Below are 14,873 nucleotides of genomic sequence, written 5' to 3' on the forward strand. Positions count from 1 at the left end.
GCATACTTTTTAACATTTTTAAGTTTGGTCAGACCTGATGAAAACCATTGTTTTTGCTCTAATTTAGAAGGTGCATATGAAAATTGCCTAGATGACAAAATTTGTGTATATTAAAAAATCCAGTAAGTGTAGTATTACGAGGGATATTAATTTATGTGTGATTATGTCGCAGCCAACTAGATTAATTAGCCGTTCAATCAACAGCCTAGCCTCTTAACTTTATTGGGCCTTTTAACATGCGGCCTTAAAGATATTCAGCCAGTTGATCAAATAGCTGGGCAGATGACTGGGATATGTCGCAGCCAACTAGCTTAATTAGCCGTGCAATTAACAGTCTAGCCTTTTACAGTTGACGTAATCACCAAATAACAATATCAAAGGAACAACAATCCTACAGTGTTTACATATAATTTGAACGGCCCCTTTAAGTAAAAAAGTAAACAATTACTGTTGAGGAATTCATAAAATAAGAAAATCAAAGGAACAACCCACCGCCCTCCCTCCGTCCTATGATGCTAACGTAAAATTTGAACGGCTCTTATGTGTAAAAAAGGAAATAATTACTGTTGAGTTATTTAAAAATAAGAAAATCAAAGAAACAACCCACCGCCCTCCCTCCGTCCTATGATGCTAACGTAAAATTTGAACGGCTCTTATGTGTAAAAAAGGAAATAATTACTGTTGAGTTATTTCAAAATAAGAAAATCAAAGGAACAACCCACCGCCCTCCCTCCGTCCTATGATGCTAACGTAAAATTTGAACGGCTCTTATGTGTAAAAAAGGAAATAATTACTGTTAAGGTATGACCAAATAAGAAAATCAAAGGAACAACCCACCGCCCTCCCTCCGTCCTATGATGCTAATGTAAAATTTGAACGGCTCTTATGTGTAAAACAGGAAATAATTACTGTTGAGGTATGACCAAATAAGAAAATCAAAGGAACAACCCACCGCCCTCCCTTCGTCCTATGATGCTAACGTAAAATTTGAACGGATCTTATGTGTAAAAAAAGAAATAATTACTGTTGAGTTATTTAAAAATAAGAAAATCAAAGGAACAACCCACCGCCCTCCCTCCGTCCTATGATGCTAACGTAAAATTTGAACGGCTCTTATGTGTAAAAAAGGAAATAATTACTGTTGAGTTATTTAAAAATAAGAAAATCAAAGGAACAACCCACCGCCCTCCCTCCGTCCTATGATGCTAACGTAAAATTTGAACGGCTCTTATGTGTAAAAAAGGAAATAATTACTGTTGAGGTATGACCAAATAAGAAAATCAAAGGAACAACCCACCGCCCTCCCTCCGTCCTATGATGCTTACGTAAAATTTGAACGGCTCTTATGTGTAAAAAAAGGAAATAATTACTGTTGAGGTATGACCAAATAAGAAAATCAAAGGAACAACCCACCGCCCTCCCTCCGTCCTATGATGCTAACGTAAAATTTGAACGGCTCCTATGTGTAAAAAAGGAAATAATTACTGTTGAGGTATTTAAAAATAAGAAAATCAAAGGAACAACCCACCACCCTCCCTCCGTCCTATGATGCTAACGTAAAATTTGAACGGCTCTTATGTGTAAAAAAGGAAATAATTACTGTTAAGGTATGACCAAATAAGAAAATCAAAGGAACAACCCACCGCCCTCCCTCCGTCCTATGATGCTAACGTAAAATTTGAACGGCTCTTATGTGTAAAAAAGGAAATAATTACTGTTGAGTTATTTAAAAATAAGAAAATCAAAGGAACAACCCACCGCCCTCCCTCCGTCCTATGATGCTAACGTAAAATTTGAACGGCTCTTATGTGTAAAAAAGGAAATAATTACTGTTGAGGTATGACCAAATAAGAAAATCAAAGGAACAACCCACCGCCCTCCCTCCGTCCTATGATGCTTACGTAAAATTTGAACGGCTCTTATGTGTAAAAAAAGGAAATAATTACTGTTGAGGTATGACCAAATAAGAAAATCAAAGGAACAACCCACCGCCCTCCCTCCGTCCTATGATGCTAACGTAAAATTTGAACGGCTCCTATGTGTAAAAAAGGAAATAATTACTGTTGAGGTATTTAAAAATAAGAAAATCAAAGGAACAACCCACCACCCTCCCTCCGTCCTATGATGCTAACGTAAAATTTGAACGGCTCTTATGTGTAAAAAAGGAAATAATTACTGTTAAGGTATTTAAAAATAAGAAAATCAAAGGAACAACCTACCGCCCTCCCTCCGTCCTATGATGCTAACGTAAAATTTGAACGGCTCTTATGTGTAAAAAAGGAAATAATTACTGTTAAGGTATTTAAAAATAAGAAAATCAAAGGAAGTAGTTTAAAGAGTTAAGTTTAAGAACATCTTTCAGGCAAGCTAGTCAAACGGCGCTGTTTAGTTAAGAGGCTAGGCTGTTGATTGACCGGCCAATTAATGTAGTTGGCTGCGATATATATATGTACTATTAATGACAATGGTAAATAAAGTCAATATCAGGCTGTCATAAATGAAACGTCATTTACTGTCGCTGGGATATTCTCCAGACCAATCACAGGCAAACGAAACGCGTAAACGTCCCCTCTTACGTTTTATATTTTTACTTTGTATTCTGGGTCAACGATTTTACCTCTCATGTCGTTCTTAGTTGTCTATTCTACAATTAATTACTATCCCCCCCCCCCTTCCTCTTGTCAGTTGAAGTAAGCAAAGTTCTTAGAAATAATAGTATATAAACGTATTAGATTTTTGTAGCAATACTCGAATATGCATTTCGTTTTCAAGCATAGGCAATTTGTAGGAAATATTGGGTCGTTCAAGTATTACGTAAGCACTATAGGGGGGGGGGGGGGTTTGATTTTCTTATTTGGTGACACATTATTTATTGTTTTAACACATTACACACACATTGTCTGTGCTTGAAAACGAAATGCATTTTGCGAGGATAAATTGCAGTAAATCGGCTTACGTAATACTTGAACGGCCCATATTTGTAAAAAAGTGATTAATTACTAATATCGTAATCACCAAATAAGAAAATCAAAGAAAACAAATACCCTCCTCCCCTCCCCTTTAAATACGTAAAACTTGAACGGCCCCTGCCCCCATAAAACCTTTCAGATTGCAAGTTATTGAAGTTAACTAATAATTTGTCCAAATCGTATTTTTAGCTCTTGTAAAAGCTAAATTACATGATGTCCAATTTCATAATTTATATTAATAATGAAAAATATTATACACGATACCATTTTGACTATTTACACTTAAGTCGACGCAGTTTTGACACAAAAATGACAAATACACATCAATAAACTACACAGTTATCCTAACACATGCTAACTTTAATTATGTTTTAAATAGACATACAATTATTTTACATAATATATTAAGACTTAAAGACAGTAAGAAAAATGCATCGTTGTCTTAAAACAAAAAGCACAGTTCTTACATTTACATTTGATAAAAAGCCTTAAAAATCAGTAAAATGTACGTAAAACACAATAATATTGTCTGTTTGTCACTCAGTAGGAACCTATACCCTACAACATCGGCCAAGGCCAGTCGTTGGTAGATTCTAAAAATGCGCTTGTACAGGTACTACAGTGCAATGTTCAGTGTTAGGTGTATGTAAAAAATATATGTATATACATTTTAGTTGTATTCGATTTACCAATTGTTCCTTAAAAAGACGTTACTAAACTTTCCAGTAATGATTTAAAAAATAACTAAAATGCAACTATTCAAATCATTGTTAAATATTTCAACGCAAAAAATTAAGCAAATTAAACTGTACGGTTAAGTAAGTCTAATAGTAATAGGATATTTACCGATTACCTACAAACTTTGGATAAGGACGGAACTTGATAATTTTTCTTGCTCTTATGTGTATATAAAAAGCACAACCTTCATGCAAAAAAAAACAAAACATATTTACAAAAATGAACGTTTAATTGCAAATGAACATGTGATATAAAAAAGCAACACTGACTACTCTAAAGGGCCTGATCGACGGACGAGTAAGACCGCGGTTTTAAATACCGACGAACCTGGCTCGCGGCTCGTTGGTGCTGATCGATTAGCAAGCAAAACAGTCGCAAACATGTCTTGTTCTCTTTCCGACACGCGGTTTTGCAGGGCGAGCCGCGTAAAAAATATAGCACGACGACGAGCCGCGAGTCAGGCTCGGCGGTATTTAAAACCGTGGTTTTGCAATGATACACCGGCGAGCTTTACCGACGCGCGATAAAACCGCGGTCTTACTCGTCCGTCGATCAGGCCCTTAAGATACAAAGTCGAAGTTTAAGTATGACTCATAATGTCAAGAAATTCTTGACATGTGGAAGTCATAGTTAACCCTTAATCAACGCTTAATTACACCCTTAACTAGATATACATGTAGAAGAGTAATAAATAGACACCATCAGTACATTGTAAATAGGTATTATACAATAGTCTAGCACATACATTTAGGATGGATTAATTATAATAGAAAACCCTGCAATTAATACTTAAAGACGAGTCAACCGTAAATAATACAACTTTTGTAAAGTCGAGAAATAGCTATTTTAAATAAATTCATGCACATTTGGACCACAAGGAATAAAAAATATATAGGGTTGCTACGTTTTACAACATCGAGGTGTACACTTTTTTTTTTTGTTTTTTTTTGTTTTTTTTGTTTTTTTTTTTATTTTTTTTGATTTTTAATTTTTTTTTTGTTTTTGTTTTATTTTGCATTTTAGTGCACATCGATCTAAAACAATCACTTAAATTGATTTTTAAACCACATTTATAGAGTATATAATGATCCCTGAATATACTAATGCCTAATTTTTTTGTTTTTTTTTTATTTTATTTTTATTACAACATTTAAGTTCTCCATGAGAAATGACACTTATTATTTTTACAGTTTCATTAAGAACGCTGTTCATGACAACGAAGTATATAATAGACATTTAATAACCTAATCTGACATGTACCACTGTAATTGACTTTATGGTAAATGCAAACATTTAATGTTTTTGACAAGTTTCTTCTAGAAGCTCAATCTTCTGTTGCAAATCGTCAATAATTTTTAATAATTCGCTGTGAGAATCTTCTAGGATTTCTAAACGATGATTATTTTCAATAATAGAGTTGTGGCCGGTGCCTGAATTAACATCTCTTCTTACTCGTTTTTTCTCTTCTTCATAGTCGTCGTTACAAGATTCACAATCCATCCAATGGCGTAAGTCAATAGAGGGTAAATCTTCACAAGATATCAGGCCATCTTGTATATCGGGTAGCACGAATACGTTTTCACCAATCGTGTCAATGTTGTCTCCGTTATCACATAAGATGCGAGCTAAGCTAACTTTTTTAATCTCTCTAAGTTGTTCCCGCTTAAACATTGATGGGTTTTCAAACCATAGTCGGTCACCATCTCGCAGCCTTTTAAATTGTTCAATCAGTATACATTGAAATAGCGGACCAATCTTTGCACCGTCAGTTGTATCTTCTAAAATACCTCCCACCCATACATCGATATTGTAAACAGACCCATATAGTTCTTTAAGTTTGTCCCTTACAGTCTTGTCAGATATTTCACCGGCTAAGTCATCAAAATTATTTACTTCTGTCATATTACAAAAACTTCGCCACTTTGCATAGGGTGGAATAGCATGATCACGACTTCTTTGAATGTTCATAGCAGCTAAGTCAAGTGCGACAGCGTGTACGCTATGAAACAGTTTCTCAGTAAGTTCTGAATTTAAATTTTGGGTAGGAGTTTTCAATTTCACTGGGGTCATAAACATACCCCTTATCAATGGGTCTACTCCACCTTCGTCTACCAAACGCCATGGTGCGAAAAATGCATCACGTAAAAGCAAATGACCTTGAGGTATAGTTTCAAAATGTTCATCGTAACGGTGAAGAATTGGGTTGATTAACGAATGGCCGAATCTTAAAGCTGCCGTGGCAAATACATTGGAAATTGAAGGGTTAGTTTGAGAATTGTATTCCTTGTACTTTCCCAACAAGGCGTAACCTTTTGGCCCAAGGATTAAGGGTAACCAGTGATAGTAAGTTATAAATTGTACTTCAGCGCCCACAATTTTACGTGCTTCGTGATAAACTTTATCTCCATCCCAAAAAGGGTTTACCGCTTTAAGTTTAGTTGCAAGTCGGTTGTGTTCCCGCATGAAAATTGTGTGCATTGCAGCGAGTCCGACTTGTTCATTAGCTCTGATATCTCCTGCTACAAAACAAGCTCGAGTACTTTCTTCTAAGTTCAGCCTACAGTCCATTGCATTGATACCAGTCGTTGGTAATAGAGGTTTCTTTCCTGGAAACTTTGCACCTACTCGTAATGTACCGTTGTCTGTGGTTAAGTCCCTTAAGTCTTCAGCAACTGGTTTTTCAAATCCATAAACTTGAGATGCGTCGATATAAGATGTTAATTGGTTTATCTGTTCCCTTGCTTCTAGTCTCCCAAATAAAACAGATGTCATACCAGATCCACATACGGAACTAGTTCTAACAAAGTCTATACAACGCCTATTTGTGACACGAGGGTCATTAGGAGGGACGTCAATAGGAAAACACGGTGCGGCGTAATCGCATGTTTTTTTACAGTCAATTCCATCCCAAGTTTGATCACTTACGGATGGTAAAGCGTGGTCTATATCGTGGTCTAACCATTGTCCCCATTGCATAAGCATATGTGTGTAATAATCATCTTCGGTAATATTGTGTGTACTGATAACACTTGTTGATATTAATCGGGCACTTGGCAAAGTAAAGCCATTGTATTTTAATTCTTTGTTCCATCCGACTGGATGGCTAAATCCATTTTCATATATAGGATACAAAATTCTTCTAAACGGTGTTAGCGACGCGCCCCATGTTGGATTATCAAAGTTGTTACAAGTACCATCAATGGTACGATATTTATTATGGAAACACATATCGGTGCAATCTTCAGGTGTTCTATGGGCCACACATCCTGACAGTCGAGATATTACATCTAAGTGTTTTGGGGATAAAATGCTTTCATAATTAAAAGGTTCCACTGTTGTTATGTGTAATCCGCTTTGTATGTAATCACGCACTTTATCTAATGTCCTTTCATAAATTTCAGCAGCTCTCGCAACTTCCCTTGCAGGTGCATTAGGAAAACGAGCTACACGATACAGATCGTTGACGCTTGTACCACTTCTATTTGTAAACATTTGTTCAATTGTTCGGGCAATAGCTTGATCAACATCTCTGGTAGCTTCGGTTAAAGCTATATTAACGTATTCATCGCCGGGTAAAATATGATCTTTGACTGTTATAAATGCAGAAGCTGTATCACGTCCATAATCATTATAAACTGAACATTCATAGCTACCGGTGTCGGATAATGTAAGGTTGTTTATAATTAAGCTTCCAATCAATGAAACTACGATTCTATCATCATTGATTATGCGGTTACCATTTTTCCGCCACTCCACGGTCACTAACGGCTCACTTTCGTATTCACATGGTAACTGAATAGTTGATTCCTTAAATGCTTCTACATCTTCCGGTCGTAAAATAATTTTAGGGGCTGCGACTTGATAATCATCTATTTTCAAAATGGCTGAAATTTCAGTGAGACCTTGTGAGTTTTCAGCTCGACAGTGATAGAGGCCTTCATCGTCCTCTGTAACTTCAGTAATCGTCAAATTTTGATTTCCATCAGACAGAACAATGTTATCTTTAGGGGGTAGTACCATTGTATTCCGGAACCATGTTATAACTGGTTTTGGTACGCCGCGAGCAGTACATGTGAATTCTACTCTATCGCCTATAGCCACTTGTTCGTCCTTTGGAACCACGATAAAAGAGGGAGGAGCTGCAAAAAAAAATCTTATGAGTTATTAATAGAAGGATTTTATTTATTATTTTGCGAAATCCTGGTGGATGTACTAACCCATAACTTCTAGTAATACTGATGATGATATTTTGCCATGGACATTTTCAGCTTCACATGTATATGTTCCACCGTCTGAATACTGAATTTTTTCAATTACCATTGATCCATTGTGTTTCAATGATACTCGATCAGAGAGGAGAATTCTTTCGCCATTAAATGTCCATGAGATATGTGGATTCGGATTTCCTTTAGCGACACAATCAAATGTAACCAATTGTTGATTAGGCGTTGCTAACTGTTTCCGCGGTAAAATCGTGAATACAGGATAGTCTGAAACAATATAATATAGTATAACAATATATACAGCCTAAGTTTTACAACACATCACGATAAAAAACGTCGCATTTACCTTTGGGATTTTCATCCATATGTAGTAACATTTTTGCAGGTTTGGAGTGCACTTCACCGGCTGGATTCTTAGCCATACATTCAAAGATGCCTATGTCAGTTTCATCAGCCTCGTGCACTATCAGCGTTCCATTATCCAATAATTCATATCTTGAGCATTCAAGAGGTAGTAAAGCAGAGTCACGGAACCAAACAATTTCTGGCGTTGGATCCCCCGAAGCTGAACAGGGGAACATAGCGTCTTTCCCAAAATTTACAATAACATCTTCTGGCTCTTCCTTAAATTCGGGTCGTTCTGCAAAGGAATCAGTTTTAAATACTTTGAAACTCCTTAAAACAAGAGTTATATTTATAATTGTTCAAACGTACTGCAGTTAAAATCGCTTTCTTTCATAGTAGCCAAAGATGAACCGGTGGCTCCAGATGGTCCATAGCATGTGGCAGCAATACTCATGTCGCTATGTTCAGAGAGCATTCGAACAAACCAGAGCATAGAGCAGTCACAAATCAGGGCATTGCTGTCGAGTCTGAGTTTTTGAAGTTTCGGCAGTCCTCGGAAAGAGCCGGGTGGAATCGTTTTCAGATTATTGTTATGCAAATATCTACAAACAATTAAAAATAAAAAAAATGACTAAGAAATATAGAAAGACAGTAAAAAGTAGACATTAATTTTTTTATTGCTTATGATACTAATAAAAATGTTAAGCAAAACAAACCTAAAAATTATATTACTATAAATTTACTAATAGATACTATGTCACTATCACTTACAATCGTTCCAAGCGAGGCAGATTAGAAAACGTCTCGGGTTCAACCAGATGAATTTCGTTGACGTGTAAGTACCTGAATGAAAAGAAATAAGTCTATACTAATACTATAAAGAGAAAATATATTTTTGTAATAAATAACTCCTATTGTAAAAATTTATTTTACCTATAGTACAATTAGTACATGACCAAGTAAAATTTATTTATTGAGTTATTATTTTTGGCTTACGAAGCCAAAAAGGTCCACGCTCCCGTTGTCAACTAATTTTTAAACTAAGTTTATTTATTTATATTCAAATATAAGAGTCTTTCCGTCAACTTTGATTTATTTGCCTTAGGAGAGACTCTTGGGCCGTGAGTTCATGTGGACAGGCCCTAATAAAAGATTTAAGTTGTCGTTTGGTAGATAGTACCGGTAACCCTATAGCTGGTGATTTTCTTAACGAATAAGTATCGCAATGCGGCGAGAAAATGCTGCCAGTATTAAAGGTGAAAATACTGCCACAGAACCAAAGTTTTAAAATAGTAAATATATATTTATGCTGTGGAAATAAGTATATAAAATACATTATTGAATTGTTATTAAGGGCAATCCTCATGCTCTCTATAGTTTTAGTATCTTATCTCTATCGACCATTATATTAAAACTTTATCGTCTTTGAAATATATTTAATAAGCGTTTTATAAGGAGCGGTATCGAATTTATTTAAATTTCCATTCAGGCTGCTTTTTCTATAAAGCGAATGACAATACCTTTGAACTTAGTAACTCTGCAAAATAGAGATAATCTTGATGTATTAGAGCTTGTCGTTGCAAGCGCTTTATATACTTTATTTATGTGCGCATTCAGTACATAATATTATAGACTGGATGACCTGGTGAAAAGTCAATGAATGTCGTGTTACCAACAGCTGAACTTAATTGATGATTTTATGAAAGTTATACAATGAACACAAAACAAAAATGTTTTTTTAAGAAATTAACATACTACGAAAAGATGGTCTGAACGTATACATTTGTCAACCAATATACAGGATGGCCAAAAAGTTGTGGATCAAACGCAACTAGGGGATAGATGAGGTCATCAGCTGCAAAAAATTGTTGTACGGGAGGTCCCGAAGCACAACCCCTGCAGAGTTATAATTTATTTTGCGTTTTTATAAGAAAATTGATTTTTGTTACTAATTATTATTAAAATTCGAAAAAATCTACACCCTGTATCTTTTTCATAATATCCACTAGATAGGTACTGATGAGTCCTTGCGTTCGACAGACATACTATTAATAGTTGTGTATTGAAGATAATATTAAGTTATACGATATACATTTTTTCAAATCATAACTTAGTATGTTAATTTCTTAAAAAAACATTTTTGTTTTGTGTTCATTGTATAACTTTCATAAAATCATCCACGACTTTTTGGCCGCCCCGTATATGTATATAATATGTACCTTTCTATTCTAAACATTTAAAATATAAAATACGCCATACTATGTATGTAATATAAATAAATATATAATATATAAATAAATATATAATATATAAATAAATATATAATATTCTCAAGAAATACTCGTTAACGAGTTACGTTTTTTAATGCTATTTGGGACTGAGACAAACACTGTTGTGTTTTTGGGTACAAAAACCATGAAAATCGGTACAGCCGTTCTTGAGTTATAAGTGTTCTCAAAACACCTATTAAGATTTATTTACAAATCTTTGTAATTATCAATCAAATATATATGCTTTATTACCACTAAATATTTTTGTCTGTAAATTGCTCGTACGGTGACGGAAAACATATACGTTCTGTCTGATACAGAAGGCTGATCGCATACAATGAATATGATTTAAACAGATGTAGTCACGTTCATTATGATTCACTCCATATAATCTGGGACAAGGTCTGATGGTCAGAGCTCCTTACAAGTATTTGTAAAATTAAATATTTGGAAATTAAAAGGAATGCCTGAGAGTTTCTTGCCCGTTCTTCCGTTCTACGGAGTAATATAAGCGTATAAAATACTTTCGTGAATATATTTCGACTTATTTCGTTTTTATTACAGTTTGACATTTTCTTATACTTTATTACATACTTCCCAGAAATATTTGATTATTTTATTATCCTATTAAATTTGTGAGTGTTGAAGTTTAGAGAAAATCTTTAATTGTTGTTTTGTTGTTTCCTTTTCTCACATCGAGACTTGGTTCTAAAAATGACTCTCATACATTGCTTTCGACGACATTGTAATACTAAATACAACGAATCAGTTTATTATTAGGACTTTGCACACACAATTACATGACCTGAGCTTTGAGATGCTGAGAACAACGCTTTAGTTGGAATTCGAGTTATTGGTCCATAGCTATTTGCATTCAATTTTGTCAAACGCGTCTGATAAATATGTTAATAGACGTACTCCTAAGCGATCTAGCTGGGTATAAATTATATGTACTCAATGTATATAGAGACACATACAAAAACAGTGGAAGAGCAGTGCCGGCCTAGTGGCTTCAGCGTACGACTCTCACTCTCAGGTCGTAGGTTCGATCCTCGGCTGTGCACCAATGGACTTTCTTTCTATGTGCGTATTTAACTGTCGCTCGAACGGTGAAGGAAATTATATCGTGAGGAAACCGGCTTGCCTTAGACCCAAAAAGTCGTCGAGTTGTGTCTGATAAAATGACTATGAAACAGAAACAGAAATCTCAGGGCTATAAAGGTTATAGCGCCACTGATTTACTATCTTTTTACACGCTTTATATTAGCTTCACCTGTATGTATGTATGTATGTATGTATGTATGTATGTATGTATGTATGTATGTATGTATGTATGTATGTAAGTAACCGACTCCTTCGGACTCGATTTTGACCCACTTTTAACGGACAGATTAAATTGAAACTTTGCGCACCTGTCAAAGATCGATGACAATGCAATAATCCGAAAAAAAATATGAAAAAAATTAACTAAAAAATAAATAATAGTTTAAAAAAACTAAAACACACGCTTTTAAAGCACATCAAACTAAAAAGTGAAAAATAATTCCTAATTTAGGCTAAAAATGGTAATGAACAAAAAATACTGGTATTATTGTGAAAAAGCGTGGGTTGCTCGATAGACGAAAAATATGGCACAGAGAAATTATTTTTCACTTTTTAGTTTGATGTGCTTTAAAAGCGTGTTTTTTTAGTTTTTTTAAACTATTATTTTTTTCATACGAAAACAGGAAAAGATAATTTGCATAAATACATACAGCTGTTCCAGATGAATCATTCCTTGAAAGACATCGGAGTCTATATGGCTGATTCGGTTCCGGTACAAATACAGGTACTTCACCCGTCGGAGCCCATGGAAGGACCCGGATCGTATTGCGGTGAGTCGGTTGTCACTGAGAAGCAAGGAGCGGAGCCGGTGAAGGTGGCTGAATACTCCTGGAGCGAGGTCGTAGATCCGGTTGAAGCGAACATCCCTGAAACAAAAAAAATTCATAGAATATCTTAAAGTAAATCTTGTAAAAAATATTGCTTGTAACGATAATTACAAATACTAAAAAGCACAAAATTATTTAAATAATGTTTAAACTCGTGTTTATATGTAGTGGAGTGAAAAGCTTGTAGTTTATTGTTTATCAGAATGCCAAATCATAAAATGACTGTTTCATGACTGATTTGAGCGCGACCGCCGCTGCGAAAACCGCTGTGAGAGTTCGAAAAGTGAGTTACAGAATCGCAAGGCAGTTCTTACAAGTGGAATTTTACAGAATCAATAATAATCCAAAGCGGTCATAACACCGTAGTTTGTGTATGCATATATAACATATGCTAGAATATTCCCTTGTTAGCCAATAATATAAAATATATTTTAGCGAAACCAACAATCTGCAACTATAAAAAGTCAAAATCATTTATTTATATAGGTAACACAATGCACACTTATGAACGTCAAAAATGAAATATACATTAAATTGACATTTACTGCCAGTTCTCAAATCAAGGGCGTAGAACGGAAGAGAAGAACTGGCAATAAACTCTCCGCCAATCCTTTTAATCGCATAAAATGACGCTGGATGGAACTAACAAAGTTATTCCGACCGTATATCCTATATAGTTCCTGCCCTGCGATTCTGTAACTCACTTCACGAACTCACACAGCGGTTTTCGCATCGGCGGTCTCTCTCAAATCAGTCGTGAAGCAGTCATTTTATGATTTGGCATTCTGATAAACAATAAAGTACAGAGCGACCGCCGATGCGAAAACCGCTGTGTGAGTTCGTGAAGTGAGTTACAGAATCGCAGGGCTGACATGCTACTGGAGCCTTCGGGTCAATCAGTGGTTGTATTCGAGGATCCTACTAATAGGTTGGAGGACGCACTTCAATATATATACGTAGTGTTTGGTTGAACTGGACAGACATTTGCCCACTTGATGTTAAGTGACATGCGGCCTATAGGCGCGACTTAAATAAACCAATGTTTATTTATTTTATTTATTTATTAGTAATCTTACAGCTAACATACATAATATTAAACAAAACACTTAGACAATATAGAAAGCCAAAACAGATTACATAGATAAACAATATATAAATGAAACAGAAAATATAAGTACAATATATAAAAAAATTAAAGAAAATTGAAATTTTACTTTAAGCAAACGATAAACGATTCAAAGAAAAACTAGAGTGTTACTGCTTAAACAAAATCTTCCCGCCTATTCAAATGTTTTCTCCATCCATTTTAGGAATGATTGAATGGGGCAAGATATTAATCTTCTTCGCTGTTACTAATTCATGGAAAAAACAGAATAATAAAATCATTTTTTTACCAAACGATTTGTTTCACATCAAAGATTTATTTCACATCTTTAAAGATGTAACAGACTCTACTGGTTCAATTTGAATATTCGTACTTTTGGGACGCAGTTATTTCAACATAATATTTGGATTATTACTAAATAGATCTATTTCTAAACTCGTAAGATTCGCGTAGGCTTTTATGGTTTCGTTGAACTGATATTATATGGAATATTATATTTAGAAGCCGTGCGTGGGCAGAATAAGTTGGACTAAACGTTGTGGGAATTTGACAGGTGTGAGTAAATCAGTTAAATTGAAACGTTTTAACATAAATTAAAGGGCCGGCAACGCAATTGAGCCTTCTGGCAATGTGAGTGTCCATGGGTGAAATACTTAACATCAGATACGCCTTCTGCCCGTTTTCCCTCTGTTATATAAAAAAAAAACATAATCATATTTCTCTTTCATCACAGCGCAAAAACACATTCTTCTTGTGAAAACATAAATATAATATGTCTCGAAATCCATTTCGGTACGAGTTTGGAATCGTTACTACCAACTGAGCTTAAGACAGATACGTCTGATACCCATTCGGAGAACAGCCCATCTGTCCAGCACCTTGGGCCTTGGCCTAATGTGTCATTCACCTTTATAGCATTATTATAGCTTTATAGCATAACGGGCAAACGGAACGCCCAAAAAGGGGTCGTCACCATGGACAGTCAGTTTAATGGGTCCTTGCCTTCGAGGAAGGAGTATGCTCTATTAAACAATTACCAGTCACACAGGGAACTCGATTCCACTGTTCGCAAAAGAAAGAAATATACGGTAGGCTAATAGTTGGTTTGTGGTTAGTTAACCATCTCATTTCAGAATGAATACCAAGAATGAAGAAATTATTGGAGAATGATCAGTACGGCAATTTGTACAGTGGGGCAATGCCTACAATTCATAATTATATGCCAGGTGCCAAGCGGTTTGCGCGTGCAACTCTGAGGTCGTATTTCTGAACCCCGGCTGTGCATCCCTTAG

The 14,873-nt window shown here is 35.3% G+C and overlaps 1 protein-coding gene across 1 annotated transcript in view; it reads right to left on the reverse strand.

Annotated features, from left to right (window-relative positions):
• Positions 1-4,715: 4,715 nt before the first annotated feature.
• The window catches only part of LOC125062136 (peroxidasin), a 35,458-nt gene continuing 25,300 nt past the window's right edge, over positions 4,716-14,873 (reverse strand). Inside the window, exons 2-7 of the mRNA XM_047667726.1 lie at positions 12,300-12,515; positions 9,047-9,118; positions 8,645-8,877; positions 8,277-8,570; positions 7,925-8,197; positions 4,716-7,846 (exon numbers count right to left, since the gene is read on the reverse strand). Coding sequence (XP_047523682.1) covers positions 5,001-7,846; positions 7,925-8,197; positions 8,277-8,570; positions 8,645-8,877; positions 9,047-9,118; positions 12,300-12,515 — 3,934 coding nt within the window. The 3' untranslated portion in view covers positions 4,716-5,000. The remainder of the gene's footprint in view (positions 7,847-7,924; positions 8,198-8,276; positions 8,571-8,644; positions 8,878-9,046; positions 9,119-12,299; positions 12,516-14,873) is intronic.

The sequence above is a fragment of the Pieris napi genome, chromosome Z, assembly GCF_905475465.1.
Source record: "Pieris napi chromosome Z, ilPieNapi1.2, whole genome shotgun sequence".
Classification (NCBI taxonomy): Eukaryota; Metazoa; Arthropoda; class Insecta; order Lepidoptera; family Pieridae; genus Pieris; species Pieris napi.